The 27695-nt window shown below is 50.3% G+C and overlaps 1 protein-coding gene across 25 annotated transcripts in view; it reads right to left on the reverse strand.

Moving 5' to 3' along the window:
• Positions 1 to 389: 389 nt before the first annotated feature.
• tenm3 (teneurin transmembrane protein 3) overlaps positions 390 to 27695 on the reverse strand; it is a 4148867-nt gene continuing 4121561 nt past the window's right edge. For all 25 annotated transcript variants that reach the window (XM_038805737.1, XM_038805738.1, XM_038805732.1 and 22 more), the window contains 2 exons: positions 4178 to 4308; positions 390 to 2056 (listed from right to left, as the gene is read on the reverse strand). In XM_038805737.1, the coding sequence (XP_038661665.1) occupies positions 1301 to 2056; positions 4178 to 4308 (887 nt within the window). In that variant the 3' untranslated portion in view covers positions 390 to 1300. The remainder of the gene's footprint in view (positions 2057 to 4177; positions 4309 to 27695) is intronic.

The raw sequence follows: 27695 nt of genomic DNA on the forward strand, positions 1-27695 counted from the left end.
ATTGGGCTAAACAGCTGGCTTGTAATACAGAACTAGACCAGCAGCGCGGGTTCAATTCCCGCACCAGCCTCCCCGAACAGGCGCCGGAATGTGGCGACTAGGGACTTTTAAAAGTAACTTAATTGAAGCCTACTTGTGACAATAATAATAATTATTATTAATACGACTTTCTTTCACACTCAAAAACTCACACCAAGAATTGGGTACTCTAAAATTATTGAAGAAAAAATCAAGGTATGTACTGGCTTTAAGAGCTAATAAAGGGTGACAGATTTGAACCTGAGAAACTGTAGTGAAAAGGATGGCCTCACACCATCTCACCCCCCCCCCCCCCCCCCCCCCCCCACAAGCCTTCCACCCAATTAAAAAGCAGGTTACAAGACAGCCACTGTATTTTAAAGATTTTATTTTCAAGTATAAACTTCTTTGAAACACTTTACATAAATTAACATCTTCTGAGACTAGTATCTGATGAACAGTAAATTGGAATTCATATAAAAACTCCATAAGGTACTGGCCTCGCACACTTTACAAAAAAGAAAAAAGGTATTCCTTCGCTTTGCTGTTGAGGGTGATCTTGGCAAAGCCCATGGCATTGCAAAATTGAAAAGAGTAGTTTTCTGTTGGTGCCACAGTCAATACTACTTTGCACAAAACGTCATTGTATAAAGCAGCACAGTTGAAAGCAGGGGGCAGACCCTCCATTCCACAGTACAGTGGGAAAACTGCATTGATTCTGTTCTGTGCCACAGGTCCAATGTGTTACATTGCTTACTGTGAGGAAAGATTAAGACTACTTCTGGTAAGCAAAGGTTACTCATGTCATAATACACAGTTAGTTTCTGTATCTGGACGCTGATTCTAATGCTTAATACAGTGTTTCTTAAACAACAGAAAACAGTCAACAGATTTGTTCAAGTACAAAACAGTTAAGCTTATTTTTACATGTTAGTCTAACCTTGGGTCTGAGTGTAGTGGCATTCAACTGTAAACAATTATTTTTTGAAGCAGTTGACAATCCTGTTTTTAATCGAGGGTGATTTGAAGATTCCTTTTTGCAGTAACCAACTTGCTAGGCTCCAGCTGAGCAGAAAAAGAGTTCCACCAGTTCCAACAGCTCTAGAAAGAACTTGTGCTACAAATAGATTGAACAGAGGTCTAGCTCAAGCTTCAGTTATATTTCAGTTTCCTCAGTTTACCATGTGGTAACGAAGGGCAGCAAATCTAATATTCTGTTCTCCCAGAAAGAGAAGACAAGTGTTAAGTTTATTTCTTTGGCAGCCACCAACTAGCCTGTGTGTTACCTCTTCCCTATTTCGTTCTGTCTTAAGAACTGAATATTGTTCGCACTGTCTGCTAGCTCTGGGTATTGCTCCACAGAGAGTACATAGTACCCATCATATCCTTGCACTTTGGCAGCGCTCAGCAGCTGTCGCTTTTCTCCTTCTGTCCATAACCTGATCCCTTCTTCGCCATCTCTCACTCGTTGCTGCTCCCTGGTCCAAGCGCTCACCAGCGCTCTCTGCCTGGCCTGTTCCAGTATGCGAGCCTTCTCCTCATCCAGAGTCGTCCCGTAGCGAACGTGGAGGGACAAAGCACTGTACTGCATTTCGACGTCGGCAAACCTTCGAGTCCTGCCATTCACCACAGTGGTGGACTGGGAAACAGTGACGTTGATGCCGTTTTCTAACGCCTTGCGCCCGCTGGTCAGCCTCAGAGTGCCAAGGTCACTTTCGGGCGAGGCAGCTTTGATGAAGTAGTGTGTGTCTTTGCCCTCGATCGTATAATGTAAATTGTCCAAGTAGTACGCTCCATTTAGCACTGCTGCGACTTTTATGCAGTCTTCGTTGGCGATGTTGAGCACGTTGGTCGTCACTTTTCCTTGTCGGACTGCAAGCATAACACCCTTGCCAACCAGAGACTTGACCGTTCCAAACCAGAGCCACGGCTTCTCTCCGCTGGCCTGGTGCTTGCCAGTCTGAATTTCTGGCATTTTCCCCAGGCCGATAAAAGCCTTTGCTTGTCTTGCTACGGTTTGTTGCACTCCAGACAAAAACTAGAAACAAGACCAAAAAGAATAATTTAAGAACTACTTTCTGAGTGCGTGCAGAAAAAGTCACCTTTCCGAAACAAAACACAATAAACAAACTACCGTTTGAAAATTAAATGTAGTATTTCTTATTTAACAAGGGAACCATAATGGTAAGATACCTTTCCAAATAGGATCATAGAGTCATAGAATTAACAGTGCAGAAGGAAGTCAATTGGCCCATTGGGTCTTGGAAATAGCACCTCACTTAAGCCCAGACTACTAACCTATCCCCATAACCCAGTAACACACCTAACCTTTTTGGACACTAAGGACAATTTATCATGGTCAATCCACCTAACCTGCACATCTTTGGACTGTGGGAGGAAACCAGAGCACCCAGAGGAAACCCATGCAAACACGGGGAGGGCGTGCAGACTCCGCATAGACAGTGATCCAAGCTGGAAATCGAACCTGGGACCCTGGAGCTGTGAAGCAACTGTGCTAACCATTGTGCTGCCCACAGAAGCAGATTTTTTAAAAAATGTCAACGCAACTTAGTATATGTAAATCAGTGTGGGGAGTTGTGAAGTCATCCAGTTTGGTCCTAAGAAAGATGGATCAGGATTGTTTGAAACAGAGAAGCTTGGAACTGTGGCGGAGAGGAAAGATTAAGGGCCTCATGTATAGAAATCACTAAAAACTGAAGAGCAGGTAAAACAAATATAATCAAAGGCGAATGGAATGCTGGCCTTTGTCTAAAGAGTTGAAGTTGGGCTGTCGTTGTATAAAACCCTGCTTGGACCCATCTAGAACACTGTGTTCAGTTCTGGGCTGTGCCCCTCAGGAGTGGCCTTGGAGGGGGCTGAAGTGCAGATTCACCTAAGTGATACCGGGGTTAAAAGATTCAAATTACGAGGATAGGCCGAGTAGGCTTGGCTTGAGTATAGAGGGTTCCAGGTGATTTGAAGGGTGTGATAGAGTAGAGAGTATTTCCTCCGCTGGGGAAAATTCAGAAAAAGCAGGCTTAACCTTAAAATGAGAGCTCAGCTGTTCAGGGATAATGTCACGTCTTCACACAGAAGGTATGTGGGCAGGGTGCAGAGCTCCTGCTCTCCACCAAGTAATACCAATGTCTTATCGGGTTAGTGCTGCTTCCCCCATGGCCAAATAGCCCGCTGGGAAAAATCACGCAGTGCCCATACATGAAGAGCTGCCACCATTTGAGAAGGTAATGGAAGGAGATGCCGATTCTCTTTCTGAGAGGAGTGAGAAAATGGCGAGAAGCCACAGGACTCACTTCAACGCCATAGGACAATCAATAAATTAATCTCCCGTTGAAAAATAACTATGGACAAAATCATTTCTAAATAAGTTGCGTCCGTTAAAACCATCAATGGAAACAACTGAACATCTGTTTTGGCAGCTGCGGTGTTGTATTAATTAGCTGAAAAGGAAATGATGATGTTTCAAACTCGTAAAATGTGCCTGTATTATTTTCTCTCGCCGTTTCGTGAAGAGATAAATATTTTGCACCACATAGTGCCAGCAGCTAAATTTACCTCCGACCATTGAAGACAGTAATCTCGCACCATAGGGAAACAATTCCACAGTGACTACTGCACAGATCCTCTTGGCTCAGGCCAGCCTACCTCTGAAGGTAACAGAGAAGTTAACTTGTCTATACGGCTGTGTGTGTGTGTGCGTGCGCACGTGGGAGGGAAATCCACCATTTGCATGTGGCGGGGTGGAGGGAAAGGAGCTACCTCTGGTGAAACTGGTGGTGATGGAGGAGGGAAATCCAGGCCAATGGTAAAGCAAGTCTCACTGTCTCAACCGTCCCTCATTCTGGGTGGGGCAGAGGATAAGAATGCAGGCCCAGCTTTATGAAAAAGGGACAGGTCTGTTATACCCAGTTGTCCCTTTCTTTCCCCAACAGGTGCTTTATACCATCGCTTGAGGCTGCTACTTTATGTTCGTTCAGGGCACCATCTCACAATAAAGGGAGGTGATGATGACTCCGCTTTTCCCCCTTGATGAACTGGGTTATCAGCCCATCATCTCCACAACATTAACTCTGCTCTCAGAAGACAGAGGGCTTATTCTATATCATTCTGTCATATTGTTGAAAATGTTGATGAATCTTACCGGTACATCATCCCATTCCTGGCATCTTAAAAGCTCATATGAAGGTTCTTCCAGCCCCTGTCTGGGTACAGGAAAACCAGGAATAACATTGTGGAGTTGGAACCCAAACATCAGTAGCCAGCTGTTGATATCTGTGGAGACAAGATAATTTTGAGATACAATGAAGGTGTGACGCTCTCAGTACTTTCAGTGATTGATGATCTGCACATTACACACAGAGTATACATACTAGTTCAAACGCCTCCATTATTCAGAAGCACAGGTTTTTAGTTTCTAAAAACATGCACTTTTTGGGAACAATCTTTCCCTTTATGCTTTACGCAACTTTTCATTGGTCTCCTTCTTTTCTCTGTTTCTATGATAGTGGCTGAGCATAACCATGATAAGTATAATGGTGGTAGGAGATGTAGCAGTAGGGGGTGTGACATTAGGCAGTGCAGCATTAGGGTGTCCAGCAATAAGACATGTGGCAGTAGGACATGTAGTAGTACAGTGTGTGGCAGTAGGAACTGACCATTGGGGTTGTAGCATTAGTTCGGGGGTGTGATATTAAGGAGTACAGTATTGGGAGTATGGCATTAATGAGTGTGACCTTGGGAGCGTGGCATTAAGGAATGCAGCAGTAGGAGGTGTGGCACTGGCACTGGAGGTGTGACATTTCTTACGGCTGTGTCATTATGTGGTGTACCATTGGGGGGCATTAGGAAGTCTGGCATAAGGAAAGGACGCTGAAATAGTGAAGGAAAGGGGGTGGTGGGGGGGGGGCACAGAAAAAGAACAACTTCTAAATTGTAGCCATCGCATCTACCTTGAACGAGTGTAGAGTGTATAAAATGTAAAAACTTCCATTAAAAATATTTTCTTAAAAAGGAAGTGTGGCATTACACAATAGTGAGGAAGGACATTAGCTCCAACAATGTGGGATCTGTATGGGTAGAACTGAGAAACACCAAGGGCAAAAAACGTTAGTGAGGATTGTATACAGGTGATGTTGGGAACTGTATTAAACAGGAAATTAGAGAGCATTGCGATAAAGGAACATCTGTCATTATGGGTGACTTTAATCTACATCTCGATTGGGCAAATCAAATTAGTCACAATACCATAGAGAAGGAATTCCTGCTGTGTGCGTGGGATAGGAACCAATTAGAGAACAGGCCCTCCTAGAGTGGTTATTGCATAATGAGAAAAGACTAATTGGAAATTTAGTTGTGTAGGGTCCCTTGGGAATGAGCGACCATAATATGACAGAATTTTTTTATCGAGCTGGAGGGTGATGTAGTTGTTTCTGATACTAGAGTTCTGAATCTAAATAAAGGAAACTACGATGGTGAGAAGCGCAAGTTGGCTATGATGGATTGGGGAACGATACTTAAAGGGATGATGGTGGATAGACAATGGCAAACATTCAAAGAGAGCATGGATGAACTGAATCAATTCCTGTCTGGCGCAAAAATAAAATGGGAAACATGGCCAAATCATGGCACACAAGGGAAATTAAAGATATTAGATCCAAGGAAGAGGCATACAAATTGCCAGAAATTCAGCAAAGGAGGACAAAGGGATTGATTAAGAAGGGGAAAATAGAGTATGAGAATAAGCTTAAGGGGAACATAAAAACTTATTGTAAAAGCTTTCTGTAGGTATGTGAAGTGAAAAAGACAAATGCAGGTCCTTTACAGTCAGAAACAGGGGAATTCATAATGGGAAACAAAGAACTGGCTGACCGACTAAACACATACTTTGGTTGTCTTCAGTAAGGAGGCCACAAATAACATGCCATGAATTTTGGGGAACACAGGGTTTAGTGAGAGGGAGGAACTGATGGAAATCAGTATTAGTATGGAAATGGTGGTGGAAAAAGTGATGGAACTGAAGGCCGATAAATCCCCAAGGGCTGATATTCTGCATCCCAGGATACTTTAAAAGTGTCCCGAGAAATAGTGGATGCATTGGTGGTCACCTTCCAAGATTCTATAGACTCTGGAACAGTCCCGACAGACTGGAGGGTAGCTAATGTAACCCCACTATTTAAAGAAGGAGGTAGTGAGAAAACAGGGAATTATAATATAATAATCTTTATTGTCACAAGTAGGCTTACATTAACAGTGGAATTAAGTTACTTTGTAAAGCCCCTAGTCGCCACATTCCAGCACCTGTTCGGGTACAGAGAGGGGGAATTCAGAATGTCTAATTCACCGAACAAGCATGTCTTTCGGGACTTGTGGGAGGAAACTGGAGCACCCAGAGGAAACCCACGCAGACACAGGGAGACCGTGCAGACTCCGCACAGACAGTGATCCAAGAGGGAATCGAACACGGGTCCTGGCGCTGTGCAGCCATGATGTGGAGATGCCGGCGTTGGACTGGGGTGAGCACAGTAAGAAGTCTTACAACACCAGGTTCAAGTCCAACAGGTTTGTTTCAAACACGAGCTTTCGGAGCATTGCTCCTTCCTCAGGTGAATGAAGAGATATGTTCCAGAAACATTTATATCGACAAAGTCAAAGATGCCAGACAATGCTTGGAATGCGAGCATTTGCGCCAATCAAATCATTACAGATCCAGAGATAGGAGATTGCTGTGAAGCAACAGTGCTAACCACTGATGAGATGAATAAATATAATATTGCAGATGATACAAAGTTAGGTAGGAGGGTGAGCTGTAAGGAGGATGGAGAGAGGCTTAAGCATGATTTGGACAAGCTGCGTGAGTGGGCAAATGCATGTTAAGATAAATTATAATGTGGATAAATATGAGGTTATCCACTTTGGTAGATTATTATTGGAATGGCTATTAATTGAGAGGGGAATGTGCAACGAGATTGGTTGTCCTTGTACACTAGTCTCTGAAAGTAAGCATGAAGGTGCAGCAGGCGGTGATGAAGGCAAATGGCCTTCATTGAGCGAGGTTTCGAGTACAGAAGCAGGGATGTGTTGCTGCAATTATGCAGGGCCTTGGTGACACCACACCTGGAATATTGTGTGTGATTTTGGTCTCCTTATCTGAAGAAGGATGTTCTTGTTCCAGAGGAAGTGCAGCGAGGTTTACCACACAGATTCCTGGTATGGTGGGACTGATGTATGATGGGAGACTGAGTCGGTTGGGATTTTATTTGCTGGAGTTTAGAAGAATGAGGGGTGATGTCATAGAAACCTATAAAATTCTAACTAAACTAGACTTGGTAGTTGCAGGAAGGATGTTCTCTATGACGTGGGAGTCCAGAACCAGGGGTCACAGTCAGAGGATATGGGATAAAGCATTAAGGACTGAGGTGAGGAGACATTTCATTACCCAAAGAGTGGTGAGCCTGTGGAATTCACAACCACAGAAAGCAGCTGAAGCTAAAACGCTGTGGGCTGAATTCTCCGCAGTCAGGATTCTCCATTTTGCCGGCAGCCCGGGGGTTTCCCAACGCCGTGGGGCTACCCCACAATTTGAAACCCCATTGACCAGCTGGTGAAACGGAGAATCCTGACGGCATGCCTATTGAGAAACCTGTCCTGTATGTTTTCAAGAAGGAGTTAGATATAGCTCTTAAGACTAAAGGGATCAAAGGACTGGGGCAGCACAGTGGCACAGTGGTTAGCATTGCTGCCTCACAACGCCAGGGACCCTGGGAGAGACTGGCTTGGGAGAGTTTGCAGATACTTTCCATGCCTGCGTGGTTCCCTCCGGATGCTCCGGTTTCCCCCCCACAGCACAAAGATGTGCAGGTTAAGTAGATTGGCATACTAAACTGTCTCTTGGTGTCCAAGGATTTACAGGTTGGGGTTACAGGGATAGGGCAGGGGAGTCGGCCTAGTTAGCGGGCGTCTGGAAGGTCAGTGTAGACTCTATTGGCCGAATGGCCTCCTCCTGCACTGTAGGGATTCTATGCTTGATGTAGGGAAAAGCGGGAACAGGTTATTGAGCTGGATGATGAGCCAGGATCATAATGAATGGTGGAGCATTTTCGAAAGGCCGAAAGGCCTCCTGCAGCTATTTTCTATGTTTGTATTAGTTAGGGGTGTGGCATTAGGGGTGTGGCATTAGTTAGGGACTGTGGCATTAGAGGCTGCGGCATTAAGCAGTGTAGAATGAGTTAAGGTCTGTGGTATTAAGGGGTGTGGCATTTGGATATGTGGCATTAGGGAGTGTGACAATAGGAATATACCAGTGAAGATGTTAGGATGAGATTTTGCTTCTGATCTAATGCTGTCACTAAGCCCCTTTCAGTAGCATTGTTTCTTCTCTCTCAATTCTCTGCCCATCACTCCTCTTTTGAAGCCATTGACTCTCTTATTGATTGTTATCAAATGGGGCTCTTCATCCTAAAGTCCTTCATCCAATTGGCCATAACCATGTGGGAGTCAATAGTGTGGATCTTCATCACAGCTGAAGCTGTCCCCATCCTCACTCGGTGTATACATATAACTGTAAACACATACTGCAGGATAAATATATACACACAGTCACACACACACAGAAACACACACACACACACACACACAAACACAGACTCACACACACACAGAAACACACACTCACACACAGAAACACACACACACACACACAGAAACACACACTCATACACACACAGAAACACAGACTCACACACACACAGAAACACACACTCACACACAGAAACACACACACACACACACAGAAACACACACTCACACACACACAGAAACACACACTCACACACAGAAACACACACTCACACACACACAGAAACACAGACTCACACACACACAGAAACACAGACTCTCACACACACAGAAACACGCACACTCACACACACAGAAACACGCACACTCACACACACACACAGAAACACAGACTCACACACAGAAACACACACTCACACACACACAGAAACACACACACACAGAAACACAGACTCACACACACACAGAAACACAGACTCACACACACACAGAAACACACACTCACACACAGAAACACACACTCACACACAGAAACACACACACACACACACAGAAACACACACTCACACACACAGAAACACACACTCACACACACACAGAAACACACACTCACACACACACACAGAAACAAACACACACACAAACACACACTCACACACAGAAACACACACACACTCACACACACACAGAAACACACACTCACACACACACAGAAACACACCCACACAGAAACACACACTCACACACACACACTCACACAGAAACACACACACACACAGAAACACACACACACACACAGAAACACACACTCACACACATACAGAAACACACACTCACACACACACAGAAACACACACTCACACACACACAGAAACACACACACACAGAAACCCACACAAACACACACACACACACACACAGAAACACACACTCACACACACAGAAACACACACTCACACACACACAGAAACACACACTCACATACACACAGAAACACACTCATACACACAGAAACACACACACACACACAGAAACACACACACACACACAGAAACACACACTCACACACAGAAACACACACTCACACACACACAGAAACACACACACACACAGAAACACACACACACAGAAATACACACACACACACAGAAACACACTCACACACACAGAAACACACACACACACAGAACCACACACACTCACACACACACACAGAAACACACACACACAGAAACACACACACACACACAGAAACACACACACACACACACAGAAACACACACACACACAGAAACACACACACACACACACACACACACACACACACAGAAACACACACACACACAGAAACACACACACACACTTCCGGTTGCGGTGATGCGGAGCTAAGCCGCACGTTCGGCAGCTCCCGCTATCAAAGGACTTTCGGGCCCGTTTTTTAGGGCACCAAACGGCGCTGTTTTGACGATTCCCGGTGGAGGAAGGTGCTTGGAGGAATATTCCCCGGAATTTATGGTGCTCACCTGGAGTGGGGCAAAGAAAAAGGCGGCAGCAGCTCCCCAGAAAAAGCGGGGGAAGGAGGACAAAATGGCGGCCGGCGGAGCACCAGAGGATTGGAGGCAGTGGGCGCAGGAGCAGCAAGCTGCTCTCCTGCGCTGTTTTGCGGAGCTGAAGGCTGAGTTGCTGGACTCCCTGAAGGCGACTACCAGCAAGCTGCTTGAGACCCAGACAGCCCAAGGGGCGGCCATTCAGGAGTTGCGCGGCAGGCCGCTGATCGGGAGGAGGAGGTCGTGGTCCTCGTGGGGAAGGTGGAGATGCACGATGCACTTCATAAAAAGTGGCAAGACCACTTGGAGGTGCTGGACTTTCGCACGAGGCGGACAAATTTGAGGATCCTGGGCCTTGCGGAGGGGTTGGAGGGGTCGGATCTGCCGTCCTATGTGGCCACGATGCTGAATTCGTTGGTGGAGGCGGGGTCTTTCCATCTGCCCCTGGAGCTGGAGGGAGTCCACAGAGTGCTGGCCAGGAGGCCCAAGGCGAATGAACCACCGCGGGCGGTGCTGGTGCGGTTCCATCGGTTCAGTGACCGGGAGTGTGTGCTGCGCTGGGCCAAGAAGGAGAGGATCAGCAAGTGGGAGAACTCGGTAGTGCGAATCTACCAGGACTGGAGTGCGGAGGTAGCTAAGCGGCGGGCCGGGTTTAACCAGACGAAGGCGGTGCTTCATAACAAGCAGGTTAAATTTAGAATGCTACAGCCTGCGCGTCTGTGGGTAACATATAAGGACCGGCATTACTACTTCGAGTCCCCGGAGGAAGCGTGGGCCTTTGTGCAGGCGGAGAAGTTGGACTCGAACAAGGGTTTGGGGACTGCGGGGTCTTGTGTACTACGGTTGTTGCTGTTTTTGCTGTTGCTGTTGTAATTTTGATACGTTTTTTTCTATGCTGGTTCTTGCTCTGTTTCCGGGTGGTTCTGTTGGGTATAGTTTTGTGTTATGCGGGGGATGTTGGGGGTTTGGTTTTTTTCTGTATGGGGCTGGGGGATGGGGTGGAGCTGGTATTTGGGAGCTGCGTCAGAAGGGTGGGGTGGGGCAGTGTGAAAGCACGGGCTTTCCTTTGGTTTCCTGCGCTGCGGGGCAGGAGGGGTGGAGCTGGCGGTGGGGGCGTGGTCTCTACTGGTTTTTCCTCGCGCTGGAGCGGTGCCAAGGAGGAGTGGCAGGAGGGGGGATGACCCCATGTCGGGAGGGGTCGGATTTCGGCGGGAGTTGCCGGGGTCAGCAGAAGTCAGCTGGCTCACGGAAGTACCATGGAGGGTGCGTCGCGGCTAGGAGGGGTCCTAGCCTGGGTGGGTGGGTGGGGGGGGGGGATACCTGGTTGCTGCTGGAATGGCCAGGAAGGAGCTGGTGTGGGCCGGGGGGGTGGAGGGGAGGCGCTATCGTCATGGGGAACGGGTCGGGCGGGGTGTGCTGGCCTGGGGCGAGCAGTCGATGGGCTATGGCTGGTCGGCGGGCGGGGTGCCCTCTGATCCGGCTGACCACCTGGAACGTGAGGGGGCTGAATGGGCCGGTTAAGCGGGCTAGGGTATTTTCACATTTGAAGGGGCTGAAGGCGGACGTGGCTATGCTCCAGGAGACCCACCTGAAGGTGCGGACCAGGTTCGTCTGAGGAAGGAGTGGGTGGGGCAGGTTTTCCATTCAGGGTTAGATGCGAAGAACCGGGGGGTGTGGCGATTCTGGTGGGGAAGAGGGTGGCGTTCGAGGCGTCTGAGGTGGTGGCGGACAAGGAGGGCAGGTTTCTTATGGTGAAGGGTAGGCTGCAGGGAGAAAAGGTGGTGCTGGTAAATGTGTATGCCCCGAATTGGGATGATGCCGGCTTTATGAGGCGTATGTTGGGCCGCATTCCGGACCTGGAGGCGGGGGGGGGGGGGGGGGGGGGGGGGGGGGGGGGCCCTGATCATGGGGGGAGACTTTAACACGGTGCTGGATCCCCCACTAGACCGGTCCAGTTCAAGGATGGGTAGGAGGCCGGAGGCGGCCAAGGTGCGGAGGGGGTTTATGGACCAGATGGGAGGGGTGGATCCCTGGAGGTTTGGGAGGCCGAGGGCGCGGGAGTATTCCTTTTTCTCCCATGTGCATAGGGTTTACTCCCGAATAGAGTTTTTCGTTCTGAGCAGGGGATTGATCCCGAGGGTGGAGGATGCCGAGTATTCGACCATAGCAATTTCAGACCATGCTCCGCACTGGGTCGATCTGGAGATGGGGGAGGTGCGGGACCAGCGCCCGCTGTGGCGTCTGGACGTGGGGTTGCTGGCTGATGAGGAGGTGTGTAGGAGGGTCTGGGGAAGTATTGAGGGGTACCTTGAGGTCAACGATACGGGGGAGGTCCGGGTGGGGATGGTTTGGGAGGCTCTGAAGGCAGTGATCCGGGGGGAGCTGATTTCCATCCGGTCCCATAGGGAAAGGAGGGAGAGGGAGAGACTGGTGGGGGAGCTCCTAGATGTGGATAGGAGGTACGCGGAGGCCCCGGAAGAGGGATTGTTGGGGGAACGGCGTAGTTTGCAGGCCAAGTTCGACTTGCTGACCACCAGAAAGGCGGAGACACAGTGGAGAGCTTTCTGAACAGGCTACGTTTCCCAAGGGTGCAGGAGGAGCTGGTGGAGGGGCTGGGGGCGCCGATTGAGTTGGAGGAGCTAGTCAAGGGGATTGGTCAAATGCAGTCAGGGAAGGCGCCGGGGCCGGATGGGTTCCCGGTGGAATTTTATAAAAAGTATGCGGACCTGGTGGGCCCCTTGTTGGTGCGAGCCTTCAATGAGGCATGGGATGGGGGGCTTTGCCCCCGACAATGTCACGGGCGCTGATTTCTTTGATCCTGAAATGGGATAAGGACCCCCTGCAGTGTGGATCATACAGGCCAATCTCGCTCCTCAATGTGGACGCTAAGGGCAGCACGGTAGCATTGTGGATAGCACAATCGCTTCACAGCTCCAGGGTCCCAGGTTCGATTCTGGCTTGGGTCACTGTCTGTGCGGAGTCTGCACATCTTCCCCGTGTGTGCGTGGGTTTCCTCCGGGTGCTCCGGTTTCCTCCCACAGTCCAAAGATGTGCAGGTTAGGTGGATTGGCCATGATAAATTGCCCTTAGTGTCCAAAATTGCCCTTAGTGTTGGATAGGGTTACTGGGTTATGGGGTTAGGGTGGAGGTGTTAACCTTGGGTAGGGTGCTCTTTCCAGGAGCCGGTGCAGACTCGGTGGGCCGAATGGCCTCCTTCTGCACTGTAAATTCTATGTAAAAAAAAAAATTTGCTGGTGAAGATCCTGGCCACCAGGATAGAGGACTGTGTGCCAGGGGTGATACATGAGGATCAGACAGGATTTGTCAAGGGAAGACAGCTTAACACGAATGTGCGGAGGTTGTTAAATGTTATTATGATGCCGGCGGTTGAAGGGGAGGCGGAGATAGTGGTGGCGCTAGATGCAGAGAAGGCCTTTTATAGAGTTGAGTGGGGGTACCTGTGGGAGGTGCTGGAGAGGTTTGGATTTGGGGAGGGGTTCATCAAATGGGTGAGGTTGCTTTATGAGGCCCCGATGGCGAGTGTAGCTACTAATGGAAGGAGGTCAGAGTACTTCAGACTCTACCGTGGGACCAGGCAGGGGTGCCCCCTGTCCCCCTTGCTTTTTGCACTGGCAATTGAACCTCTGGCTATGGCGTTGAGGGAGTCGGAGAGGTGGAGGGGTCTGGTGCGGGGTAGGGAGGGACATCGGGTATCGCTGTATGTGGACGATCTGCTGCTGTATGTGGCGGACCCAGTGGGGGGATTGCCGGGGGTGATGGAGCTGTTGGCTGAGTTTGGGGGCTTCTCGGGCTATAAGCTGAATCTGGGTCAGAGCGAGGTGTTTGTAGTGCACCCGGGTGATCAGGAGGAGGGAATTGGTAGGCTCCCGTTTAAGAGGGCAGTGAAGAGTTTTAGGTACCTGGGGGTGCAGGTAGCCAGGAGTTGGGGGACTCTCTACAAGCTTAATTTTACCAGGCTTGTGGAGCAGATGGAGGAGGAATTTAAAAGGTGGGACATGGTGCCGCTGTCGCTGGCGGGTAGAGTGCAGTCCGTCAAAATGACAGTGCTCCCGAGGTTCTTGTTCCTGTTTCAGTGCCTGCCCATCCTTATCCCTAGGGCCTTTTTAGGAGGGTGACTAGCAGCATCATGAGCTTTGTTTGGGCGCATGGGACCCCGAGGGTGAAGAGTGTCTTCTTGGAGCGGGGCAGAGATGGTGGGGGGCTGGCGTTACCCAACCTCTCGGGGTATTATTGGGCAGCCAATGTGTCAATGGTGCGCAAGTGGGTGATGGAGGGGGCGGGGGCAGCATGGAAAAGGTTGGAGATGGCGTCCTGTGGAGGCACAAGCCTGGGGGCCCTAGTAACGGCGCCGTTGCCGCTCCCTCCTACGAGGTATACCACGAGCCCGATGGTGGCGGCTACCCTCAAGATTTGGGGGCAGTGGAGGCGACATAGGGAGGAGTGGGGGGCTCGATGGAGGCTCCGCTAAGGGGGAACCATCGGTTTGTCCTGGGGAACATTGATGTGGGTTCCTGGGGTGGCACAGAGCGGGCATCAGAAAGCTGAGGGACCTGTTCATTGACGGGAGGCTTGCGAGCCTGGGAGAGCTGGAGGAGAAATTTGAGCTCCCCTCGGGGAACATGTTCAGGTACCTGCAGGTAAAGGCGTTTGCTAGGCAGCAGGTGGAGGGATTCCATTTGCTGCCCGCGAGGGGGGTGACGGACAGGGTGCTTTCGGGGGTCTGGGTCGGGGATGGGAAGGTATCTGATATCTACAAGGTAATGCAGGAGGTGGAGGAGGCGTCAGTAGAGGAGCTAAAGGCTAAGCGGGAGGGGGAGCTGGGGGAGCAGATCGAGGATGGGACATGGGCGGATGCCCTGGAGAGGGTCAACTCTTCCTCCTCATGTGCACGGCTTAGCCTCATCCAATTCAAGGTGCTGCACCGGGCCCATATGTCCGGGACTAGAATGAGTAGGTTCTTTGGGGGCGAAGACAGGTGTGTCAGGTGTTTGGGGAGTCCAGTGAACCATGCCCATATGTTCTGGGCATGCCCGGCACTGGAGGAGTTCTGGAAGGGGGTGGCGAGGACAGTATCGAGGGTGGTAGGATCCAGGGTCAAGCCAGGCTGGGGACTTGCGATGTTTGGGGTTGGGGTGGAGCCGGGAGTGCAGGAGGCGAAAGAGGCCGGTGTTCTGGCCTTTGCGTCCCTAGTAGCCCGGCGGAGGACCTTGCTACAATGGAAGGATGCGAGACCCCCAAGTGTGGACCTGGATCAATGACATGGCGGGTTTCATTAAGCTGGAGAAGGTCAAATTCGCCCTGAGGGGATTGGTACAAGGGTTCTTTAGGCGGTGGCAGCCTTACCTCGACATTCTGGCTCAACGATAGGGAACTAGGTCAACAGCAGCAGCAACCCGGGGGCGGGGGGGGGGGGGGGGGGGGGGGGTGTTGACTATGTTTATTTTATTTTATTTATTTTCAAGTTCTCTTTATTTTTTACCGGGTTTGGGGGGGCTCGATATATGCGTTGTTACGGTCTTGGGGGTGTTATGCTTATTATGTTGTTTTATTGTTGTTTTTTTACTGTTTGTTGTTATATATTTTGTAAAAAACTTTCAATAAAAATTATTTTAAAAAAAACACACACACACACACACAAAAACACACACATACTCACATACACACAGAAACACACACACAGAGAAACACACACACTCACGTACAGAAACACTCAGACTCACACACATTCAGAAACACGCATTCACACACACACAGAAACACAAACACACATACAGATACACACACACACAGAGAAACGCACACACACATACAGAAACACCCACACACTCACCCACATACAGAAACACACACACCGAAATACACACTCATACACATAGAAACACCCACCCACACACATAGAAACACACACTCACACACATACAGAAACACACACTCGCACACATACAGAAATACACACTCACACATACAGAAACACACACACACATACAGAAACACACATTTATTCAAACAGAAACACACACATTCACTCAAACAGAAACATACACACACACAAACAGAAACATATGGAAACACGCACAAATATAGAAACACACATGTAATGAACACGCACGCATGTACGTACAGAAACACACATTCACATACATACAGAAACAAGCACACACATGCAGTAACATACTCACACACATACAGAAATACACATTTGCATACAAAAACGCACACATACACACACACAGAAAAACACACATGCACACACCCATACACGCAAACACACGCACACATATGCACATACACACCTGCAAGCACAGACTGGAGAAGAAATTCAGACCAACTAGCCTCCTCTATTTGAGAGCACTTCAGCCAATTGTGAGGTTTAGATTTTTAAAAATATATTTTTATCGTGAAACAAACTGCAGTCAATATTTGCATCATTTTGTTTGGACTTCATACTGATCCATGGCTTAAACAAATCTACTACTGTAAGTGAAACATCGATAAATGCTTTAATGCCGTCAATAAACTATTGCAAATTACCTTGCCTGGATGCACTGCTGCACTCACTGAATCTTTTCTAATGAATAAATTAAAAGATATATTCTGGGGTGCTCAATGACAAGTTAGTATAGCTGCAGCTTTCTCATCAACTGGTTCAGGAGGCTGCAAGGCGACATGTCTGTCAATGAAAACTGTAACTGAGTCAACCCAAAATGAAAAACTTGATAACCCGATAACTGTGCCAGGCAGCCCTGTCACAGGAGGGCAGCTAACACTGCCGCCCATACTTTGATGGGTACAATGACGCTGGTTCGGCAAATTGCAGGAAGTGACATGGTTCCAGCAGTACCCCCGCGTCCGTAAGTCTTAGCAGCTATGGACGTGTGCTGGACCTCTCTACCCTTAGTCAATTCAGGTGGCTCCTTACAAGGAGAGATTTCAGGAAAGACGTTCTATTTGTGTGGTAGAGACACAGGTGATCAGGACAAAAAAAAACTTTGCCCCTCCCACAGTGCTGAATTCTTTTGGACAACAATAAAATGGGAGGAGACGCTGGAACAGTACTCCAGCCCGTCTGTCTTTCTCCTCTGAGTAACAGCTCAAACACATGCAGTATTCATTTCTACGTCATGGTCACCTCAATGCTTCCTGGAAAACGCAGTGGTAATGGTTCTCATGATGGGCCAGTGACAGTCTGCAATGTGTGCGGTGGTGCTGAGCTGCACAATTCAAGAAAAGCCCAATGTTCATGTTGGTCAATGTGACAACAGCAGAGGCACAGTAAGTCCCCGTTTTAAAGTTGCCTCATTTTATGTCATTCCACGTTCACACCAGTCAGTTAATGGGCCCTCATTCTTGTTTAGCGTCAGAAGTTTCATTATAAAGTCCTTTCGTGCCAGGTCGGATATAGCATTGTGTACCCCGATCTGCGCCATTTTGGAGCTGTCTCCTGCCCCTGACCCTCTGTCTTGCCAACACTCTGGCCCATGACCCCGTCCACATTTTAACCCTCCCTGTCACTGCCGACCCTCTGGTTTCCGGCCTCTGCTCCTCCCTGTGGCTTCCGACCCATCCTGTTGCCACCTCTCCAGCAAGTCAAAGCTGCTCTTCCTCTCTCTCGGCACTCACCTCCAGCGAGGCTTCGGGAGAGGGAACTGATGAGAAGGACAGCCAAGGAGCAGGATATGTGGCGAGCAGGAAGTAGGCATACTTCTTTTTATATTTTTTAATTTATTTTATTTTAAAAGTTATTTCATTTACGGATGTGGTAATTCAGCAATGCAAAATATCCCAATTTACAGGGTATGTTTTCCTGATTTTTCCTGATGAGAAAGGTCCTATGGAAACTAATTGCAGCTCTTACTGTGGCTTAATGGGAAAATCTGATTTGCTTCAAGTTATTTCACTTGAAGCTGCACGTTTCAAGAAGGCAGCGACAATTTTAAGTGAACACTTAACTGTAATGTGGTATTGGTGTTTCTCAACTGGGGGGAAGAGTTATTCATCAATCAGAATTCCTACTCCTGATGGTAAAGTAAAGACCATCACCTGTGCACAATACTCCCTGCGTGCGTGTGCTGCATGCATGTTGGATGTGTGTTGGATAGCGTGTGCGCGCCGCAGAATATTTGCTAGCACGTATGAATCTGCACAGCCAACCTTGTTACTCTGGATCGCCCCACCCCCTGCTTCACACACATCTCCGGCACTCAATATCTGAGCACACAAACAGACACTGGGCTGTATACATTCAATCAAATATGGTATGAGATACGACGCTGATGCACATATCCAGCGATGGGACTAACGAGCCAGAGGTGCCTAACATCCAGATAAGACGGGACAAAGGAAAATAAAATAGGTGAGTGGTAAACTGCCTGTCTTTCTGCCTTTATAACGATTCATTGTATTATAACAACAAGTCATACCGACTTGAAACATTAACTCTGGGCGAGATTCTCCCATATGGGGAGAAATCGTAAGGCTGGCGTCAAATCCGGGCGGGTTTGACGCCAGCCCCCCCCTTCCCGACCGGGAACCGATTCTGGTCCCCGGTCGGGGCTAGCATCCCGACGCCGTAAACTCCGGCATCACGGGCTTAACGAATTTCGTTAAGCCCGCTTGCCAGAGTTAGCGCCGGCTGACGCGTCATATGACGTCAGCCGCGCATGCGCGGATTGGAAGACTCCAACCCGCGCATACGCGGATGACATCGTCGCATATTTGCGCGAAACCCGCGCATGCGCGGGCCGGGATGCCTCTCAGCCGCCCCGCGAATGGATACTGTGGGGCGGCGGAAAGACAAATAGTGCGCGGGCATCGGGCCCGCTGCCCGCGATCGGTGCCCAACGATCGCGGGCCCATGGCACCCTTGGCACGGCCGTGGTACTGCTGTGCCAATCGGTGCCATGGTTATAAAAAGCGAGAGTTTACGGCCGTTTTTACGAACGGCCAGACCAGGTGTGTTTGCCGTTCGTAAAAACAGCCGTAAAGGGCTGGGAACCCGGCCCATCCATCAGCTGTGAATCGCCGCCGGCCGTAAAAAAACGGCGGCCGCGATTCGTGTCGGGAGTTGGGCGTGGGGAGGGGGGAAGAATAGCGGGAGGGCGTCGGAACAGCGTGGCAGTAAAATTTTACGAGCCACGCTATTCTCCGCACCGTCGGGAGTGCGGAGAATCTCGCCCTCTGTTTCTTTCAGGGGCGGCACGTCCTGCAGTGGCTGGCACTGGGACTACGGCGCTGAGGACCTGGGCTCGAATCCCGGTCCTGGGTCACTGTCCGTGTGGAGTTTGCACATTCTCTCCGTGTCTGCGTGGGTTTCACCCCCACGACCCAAAATGTGCTGGTGAGGTGGATTGGCCACGCTAAATTACCATTTAGTTGGAAAGAAAAATAATTGGATACTTAAAAAAACATTTAAAAAAGAAATCTGTTTCTTTTTTCACAGATGCTGTCAGAATGGAGTTTTTCCAGCAGTTTTTATTTGTATTTCAGATTTCTAGCATCTGCAGTATTTTGCTACGATTAAAACTATGTTGCCAGGAACTTTTTTGTCTCAATCAATGTCTGTACTTTAGTGACTTTTTGTGTTGTTAGAACACCAGTGAAGACTATAATGGCATTTACACTAAATTCACCAGTATAATCATTCAATTTTGTTTTCACCACGTGACATATGCTGCACATATTTCGACGGTAACCGTGGTAATCAGTTCCAACTAAACATGGAGGTCTGCACCCGATTTGCGATCAACTATTTTCTCTGCACAGGATGATTTTCCTTGGCCGCATTTCCAGGTATAATACTGCACAACTATCAAACAAGGTCATCGCCTGCTCCAGATTCAGAACTGCAGACTCTAATCTCAGCATCAAGTCACTGAACATGCTCTTAGCTCAGCCTTCCACTTTATCTCTCAAATTCCAATCGTGCAGTGAGCTCACTGCCGCCTCACATCAGAAAAACATTAAAAAAAAACCTTCTCAAAATCTAAAAAACAAAAACAGGACTAGGTTTTGCGTTGCTGTAAAGTTGACAGTACAACACCATTTTAAAATTAAATAAGGTCCATGTGCTTTCTGCAAGCTGCCTACGAGATGTCCCGACCTTGCTATTACAGGGGAGAAGAAATGACGGGCGGAATTTGAGCTTTGCGATTGTGAGACGCGCTCCTCATACAGGGAAGAGGATTTTCAAATCAAGAGTCGGGAACTTGGCACCCAGATGAATTCCAGGTCCTGAACGACCTGAAGTGCACCACTGCTGCGGCGCTATTTTTAAATATAGATGCCCCAATTCGGCAGGAGACATCCGAGGTGCCCACTCAATGGCCCGACCTCGTCCAGGAAGAGGGAGTTGCCTGCATAACACCAGTTGCAAAGGCAGATGGCAGCCATGTTGAGACGCTGCCTTTCCGAAGAGAGCAGCTCGTCAGAGGGCCAGGAGGATAAATTATTGACCTGAAGGTTGACTGGGCAAAAGGCAATGTGCGCAATCTGGGTGGGGTTACTTGAAGGCCCGTAACTTTAATCATCATAAGAAGAATTTTCCTTTGGCTCTGCAGTAATCCCGACAGCTGTGCACTAATGTGCGGCAGACGGTATTTGTGAGCTGAAATCAAAATTTTAAAACACCTTCCAGAATGTTCCGACTCCTTAACAAGTTTCTAAAGGAGCTTAATGGACCATGATTTGGTGGCGAGCAGGTACTCTGTGCCCTTCCTCCTCATTTTGAACATTTTAAACTGTCTCAGAGGCATTGGGATCCAGTTTGAAAATCCAGCCCAGAGTGTCACTTGATGAGAGCATGGACAACAGAAGCAGAGGTCCACACAGCCGTTCCACAGTGCATCAAGAATTTCTGAATGTTATGTCCCAAGAAAGTAAGGCTCCACACTGCAAGTAGAGTGTGGTGGTATGATTAGCATAGCTGCCTGCCATTGGTGCAGAACACCGGCTTACCATTGGTCCTGGTCGGTCATGTGCCTCTCGACCGGTTGGTTGAGACCAGTCATGTGACGGCTCCCCGATTGGTCGAGAGGCTGAGTTAACCCCGTCTCCAGGGCGGGGTATAAATACCCAGTACTCCCGGCGGTCGTCCTTCTACTGCAATCGACCGCAGGGCTAACATCTAGCTGATTAAAGCCAAACTTTTGTTCAGCAACTCGTCTCGCGTTCAATTGATGGTACATCAATTTAATCTGCTAGAAATTTGAAGATGGAGCTCCGGATCAAGCCCGAATGCCTCCGCATCAGCCCGCAAACTCCGAGCGCATTGGACATCTTCAAGCATTGGCTGGCGTGTATCGATAGTTATCTGGCGTCCGCAAGCAGCCCCCCCCCCCACCATGGCACAGAAGCTTCATATTCTCCATTCCAGCGTGGGCATGGCGGCCTACGCGATGATAGGGGAAGAAAAAGAATACGACATGGCCCTGGACAAGCTAAAAGGACAACTTCTTAAGCCGGTAAACCGAGTGTTCGCCCAACATCTGCTGGCTACCAGACAACAGTTCCCCAGTGAGTCCTTAGACGATTTTTACCGGGCCCTCGCTGTCCTGGGGAGGAATTGCGCCTGCCTCCAAGTTTCAGCCACTGAGCACATGGAACTTTTGATCAGAGATGCTTACGTGGCTGGGATGCAGTCTGCCGCTATCTGCCAGCGGATGCTGGAAAAAGATGACCTCAGCTTAACTGAGGCAAGGACTCTCTCCACCTCCCTGGAGGTCGCCGACCTAAACGCCCGCGCCTATGCCCCAGCCACACAGCAGCGCCGTGGGCCTCCTGGCACACTTCCCCACCGCCATCTGCCGCTCCCGACCCCCCTCAGGCCTGCACCGCGGGACGCCCCGACAAGTCCGCGGGGCCCCGCTGCTATTTCTGTGGGCTTGCCAAACACCCCCACCCGCGCTGCCCGGCCCGTTCCGCCCTTTGTAAGAGCTGCGGGAAGAAGGGCAATTTTTCGTCCGTCTGCCAGGCCAAATCGGTCGCTGCTATGCCGCGCAGCGACCTGGGATCTCCTCCTCCAGGCCCTTCCGGGCCCTTCCAGCGTACCGCACCAATCTCCCCCGCACGCCCCCGGGCCCCTGCGCCCGGCCTGTGCGCCTCTCTGCCCCCGCTCTCAGCCGCTCTTATCGGCCCGCCGGCACCGCTAACCCCACCCCCAGCAACCAGGAGGGTCCTGCGGGCGCCGCCATCTTGGGGCCCCGACTCCACGTGCGGGTCCTGGGTGCCGCCATCCTGGACTGGCACACAAGGTCCTGCCAGCACCCACTCGGCCGACGACGACTACGGATCTTCTCCACGGCTCGCGGCCATTCAGCTCAACCAGTCACGTCCACGCACGCTCGCCAAGATGACGACGCTAATCCACCTCAATGGGCACGAGACGGGCTGCCTGCTGGACTCGGGGAGCACGGAAAGCTTCGTACACCCTGACACGGTAAGACGCTGCGCGCTCCCTGTCCACCCTGTAAAACACAAAATAGGGTTAGCCTCAGGTTCGCACTCCGTCCGCATCACCGGGTGCTGCATCGCGGACCTCACGGTCCAGGGGAAGGTTTTTAAAAATTATAAACTCCTTCTCCTCCCCGACCGTTGCGCACCGGCACTCCTAGGACTGGACTTCCAGTGCAACCTGCAGAGCTTGACCTTCCAATTCGGCGGCCCTATACCCCCCCTCACTGTCTGCAGTCTCGCGTCCCTCAAAGTGGACCCCCCCTCCTTGTTTGCTAATCTCACCCCCAATTGCAAACCCGTCACGACCCGGAGCAGACGGTACAGCGCCCAGGACCGGACTTTCATCAGGTCCGAGGTCCATAGGTTGCTGAAGGAAGGGGTCATCGAGGCCAGCAACAGTCCCTGGCGAGCCCAAGTGCTGGTCGTCCGGACTGGGGAGAAAAACCGGATGGTCATCGACTACAGCCAGACCATCAACCGGTTTACGCAACTGGACGCGTATCCTCTCCCCCGTATTTCCGCCATGGTAAACAATATCGCGAAATACAAAGTCTTTTCCACGGTGGACCTCAAGTCCGCTTATCACCAGCTCCCCATCCGCGCGAGTGACCGCAAGTACACCGCGTTCGAGGCAGATGGGCGCCTCTACCACTTCCTCAGGGTTCCATTCGGTGTCACAAATGGGGTCTCGGTCTTCCAACGGGAGATGGACCGAATGGTCGACAAGTACGGATTACGGGCTACCTTCCCGTATCTCGATAACGTCACCATCTGCGGCCACGACCAGCAGGACCATGCTATCAACCTCCGAAAATTCCTCCAAACCGCAAAACTCCTTAACCTAACTTACAATAAGGATAAGCGCGTGTTTAGCACCGACCGCCTAGCCATCCTCGGCTACGTAGTGCGTAACGGAGTGATAGGCCCCGACCCCGAACGCATGCGCCCCCTGATGGAACTCCCTCTCCCCAATACCCTCAAATCCCTTAAACGCTGCCTGGGTTTCTTCACTTACTACGCCCAATGGGTTCCCAATTACGCCGACAAGGCCCGTCCCCTCATTCAGTCCATGACCTTCCCGCCGTCGTCAGAGGCCTGCCAGGCCTTTAGCCGCATCAAAGCGGACATCGCAAAGCCCACAATGCGCGCCATCGACGAGTCCCTCCCCATCCAGGTCGAGAGCGATGCATCAGAAGTAGCTCTGGCGGCCACCCTGAACCAAACGGGCAGACCCGTGGCCTTCTTCTCCAGAACCCTCCAGGCTTCCGAACTCCGCCACGCCTCAGTGGAAAAGGAAGCCCCGGCCATAGTCGAAGCTGTGCGACATTGGAGGCACTATTTGGCCGGCAGGAAATTTACCCTCCTCACAGACCAACGGCCAGTAGCCTTCATGTTCGATAATGCACAGAGGGGCAAGATTAAGAACGACAAGACCTTACGGTGGCGGATCGAGTTGTCCACGTACAACTACGATATCTTGTATTGTCCTGGGAAGCTCAATGAGCCTCCTGATGCCCTGTGCGCCAGCGCGCAGATAGACCGCCTCCGCTCCCTCCACGCGGACCTCTGCCATCCAGGGGTGACCCGTTTCTATCATTTCATAAAGACCCGCAACCTGCCCTACTCCATCGAGGAAGTCAGGACAGTAACCCGTGACTGACACATCTGCGCAGAGTGCAAACCGCACTTCTACCGCCCCGAGCGCGCGCATCTGATCAAAGCATCCCACCCCTTCGAACGTCTCAGCATAGACTTCAAGGGGACCCTTCCCTCTAGCAGCCGCAACATTTACTTCCTGACGGTGATCGATGAATACTCCCGCTTCCCCTTCGCCATTCCCTGCCCCGACATGACCACATCGACCGTCATTAAGGCCCTCCTCTCCATCTTCTCCCTGTTCGGCTACCCCGCGTACATGCATAGAGATCGGGGGTCCTCCTTTATGAGCGACGAGCTGCGTCAATTCGTGCTCAGCTCCCGATGGCAAGAGGTTATCCCCGATGCCCTACATTCTATCTGCTCCCTCCTCTGTACCACAACTAATCAGGCACCTCATGAACGCCTTCTTGTTTTCCCCAGGAAGTCGTCCTCCGGATCCCCTCTCCCGACGTGGCTGGCCGCCCCTGACCCATCTTGCTCCGGAAGCATGTGCAGGTGCACAAGTCCCACCCGTTGGTGGAACAAGTCCAGTTACTCCACGCTAACCCGCAGTATGCGTACGTGGAGTACCCCAACGGTCGGCAGGACACGGTCTCCCTCCGGGACCTGGCACCCGCCGGCGTGCGGTCCTCCCCCCCCTTCACCACAGACCCCCCCCCGTCCTTTTTCCCCCAGCGCCCCACCCAGGCCACCCCTCCCCCATCCATGGCGTCTCCCCCACCAGCCCGGGGTACGGAGACAGTTCAAGGACCATCGCTCCCGGACTCCAGGACATAGAACATAGAACATAGAACAGTACAGCACAGAACAGGCCCTTCAGCCCTCGATGTTGTGCCGAGCAATGATCACCCTACTCAAACCCACGTATCTACCCTATACCCGTAACCCAACAACCCCCCCCCCCCCCCCCCCCATACCTTACTTTTTTAGGACACTACGGGCAATTTAGCATGGCCAATCCACCTAACCCGCACATCAGCTGAACCACCACCATCGGCTGAACCAACGTCACCAACTCCACTGCGGCGGTCTGCCAGGACGTCACAGGCAACGAAAAGGCTGATCGAGTCCATTTGACGTCAACACCACCATGGACCTTGTATGGACACTATGGACTGTTGCTAAATGTCTGGGCCAGTGGGAAGCCAAGGATGCATTTTTTTTCCTTCTCTCCTTACTACTTATACCACCAGTTCTCCCCCCCCCCCCAGCTCTCGTTGACCCCTCCCCCCTCCCGGCTTCTTTCTCCGCAAGGGGTGAATGTGGTGGTATGATTAGCATAGCTGCCTGCCATTGGTGCAGAACACCGGCTTACCATTATCCCTGGTCGGTCATGTGCCTCTCGACTGGTTGGTTGAGACCAGTCATGTGACGGCTCCCCGATTGGTCGCGAGGCTGAGTTAACCCCGCCTCCAGGGCAGGGTATAAATAACCAGTACTCCCGGCGGTCGTCCTTCTACTGTAATCGACCGCAGGGCTAACATCTAGCAGATTAAAGCCATACTTTTGTTCAGCAACTCGTCTCGCGTTCAATTGATGGTACATCATAGAGTCTTGTCATTTCAGATATTTTTCTTCTCCCCCCAAGCATGAAACTGCATGGATGGGATTCCTTTCTGCCCGATCCGGTAGAGGTTTTACTTTGGCAGAGAGGGCCTTGGATAGGATGTCTGCCCTTGCCCCAATTAAGGTCCTTAACTGGCCACTTCCGAAACTTTCCCATCCAACCTCAATTGGTAGGCCAGCAGGCGGATGACATATCAGAGGGAGTTGGCCACGGGGGCAGTGGGGGTGGGGGAGACCATGTGGAAATAAAGATAGTTGCATCTCTGGTAAGAAATGGGAAGGGGCCTCCATCAGAAGCCCCCTTTAAGGCCCGGTGACCTCCAGACCTCCCTCCCCCTCCAGCCTATTCACCAAGTCCCCAACACCCCCCTCGAAACTCTCTCCTACCCACTCCACCCTCAGGTCTTTCCCCTCTCCTCCTGTGTCCTCTAGGTCCTGGGACCTCGTTCCAGGCAGCTCCTTGCAGTCACGATGGGGCTGTGCCTGGAGGGATGGAGAGTTCCCGGCTAATCTGATTAGCCAGCAACTCTTCAAGGTGGAACATCCCTTGAAGAAAGAGACCGAATTAAGTCTCATATTATGCCAATCAATGCTGGTTAGAGTGAAATATGGCATCGTTGCTGCTGGAGTTGGCAGGGATGTGTTCCCGTCAACCCAGCAGATGACAATCCAGGCCCTTGACTTTCATTTTAATATTCATAAAGTACCCTTAAATAACATTAGTTCTCTCTATCAGTCTGATGGTTATCAAGCCACTGACAATGTAAGGGCTGGTTTAGCACAGGGCTAAATCGCTGGCCTTGAAAGCAGACCAAGGCAGGCCAGCAGCACGGTTTAATTCCCGTACCAGCCTCCCCGAACAGGTGCCGGAATGTGGCGACTAGGGGCTTTTCACAGCAACTTCATTTGAAGCCTACTTGTGACAATAAGCGATTTTCATTTCATTTTCAACGTATAATGCCAGGAACATCAGCACTGCAGGAGCTTTCTTCTCCTCATCACGACTACCTCATGCCTCCTTTTCATTATAAAGTATTGAGAAGTAGGAGAGAGGTAATATACAACGTCAGTGACAACAGCCAAAGTAAAATTAGTCAGTGAGAAATCTCTCTCAGTGGGCTCCGGGATTATTGCACAAAAATGTTGAACTGAATCATAAACATCCAGGAAGTCACACGTTCTGATCCGGAGGATCTCAACTGGGGTGCCAAGTAGCACTGCTTAGATTAGCCTCAGCTTTTTCAGTTTAGGAATCAAGAATCAGTCAAGGTGCTCAGTTTATCAGTCAGGATTATAGAATAGTCCCCACTGGAAAATGTGTCTGGGCATCAGAAATGGGCCTGGTTACAACTGCTTATAGTTACACTGACATTTGGAGTATTGGTCACATGCAAAATGTTGATACTGGCGTAAACAAAAATAAATTAGCTTTAGGCACAGCCTCTCATGTAATAAGAAGATACCAAGTTACTTCACAGGAACATTATAAGTCAAAATATGGAACTGGGGCACATAGGAGATCTTGGGACAGATGACCAAACGAGGTCAAATGGCTGGACTTTCAGGAGCGTCTTAAGGGTGGAAGGTGAGGTACAGAAGCAAAGCGGTTTATGGAGGGCAGTCAATTACAAGCGGGCCCAGGCTTTAGGCAAGAATTAGAGGAACACAGAATTTTGGAGGATTGTGGAACCAAAGGAGAAATTTGAAAGCAAAGCTGGGAGAATTTTAAAATCGAAGCCTTGCTTGACCAGCTCGCAGAAAAATACTTTTCACTGTCCCTCGGTACACGTGGCAATAAACAAATCCAATCCAAACCAAACCAGGAGCCGATGCAGGTCAGCA

The sequence above is a fragment of the Scyliorhinus canicula genome, chromosome 8, assembly GCF_902713615.1.
Source record: "Scyliorhinus canicula chromosome 8, sScyCan1.1, whole genome shotgun sequence".
Lineage (NCBI taxonomy): Eukaryota > Metazoa > Chordata > Chondrichthyes > Carcharhiniformes > Scyliorhinidae > Scyliorhinus > Scyliorhinus canicula.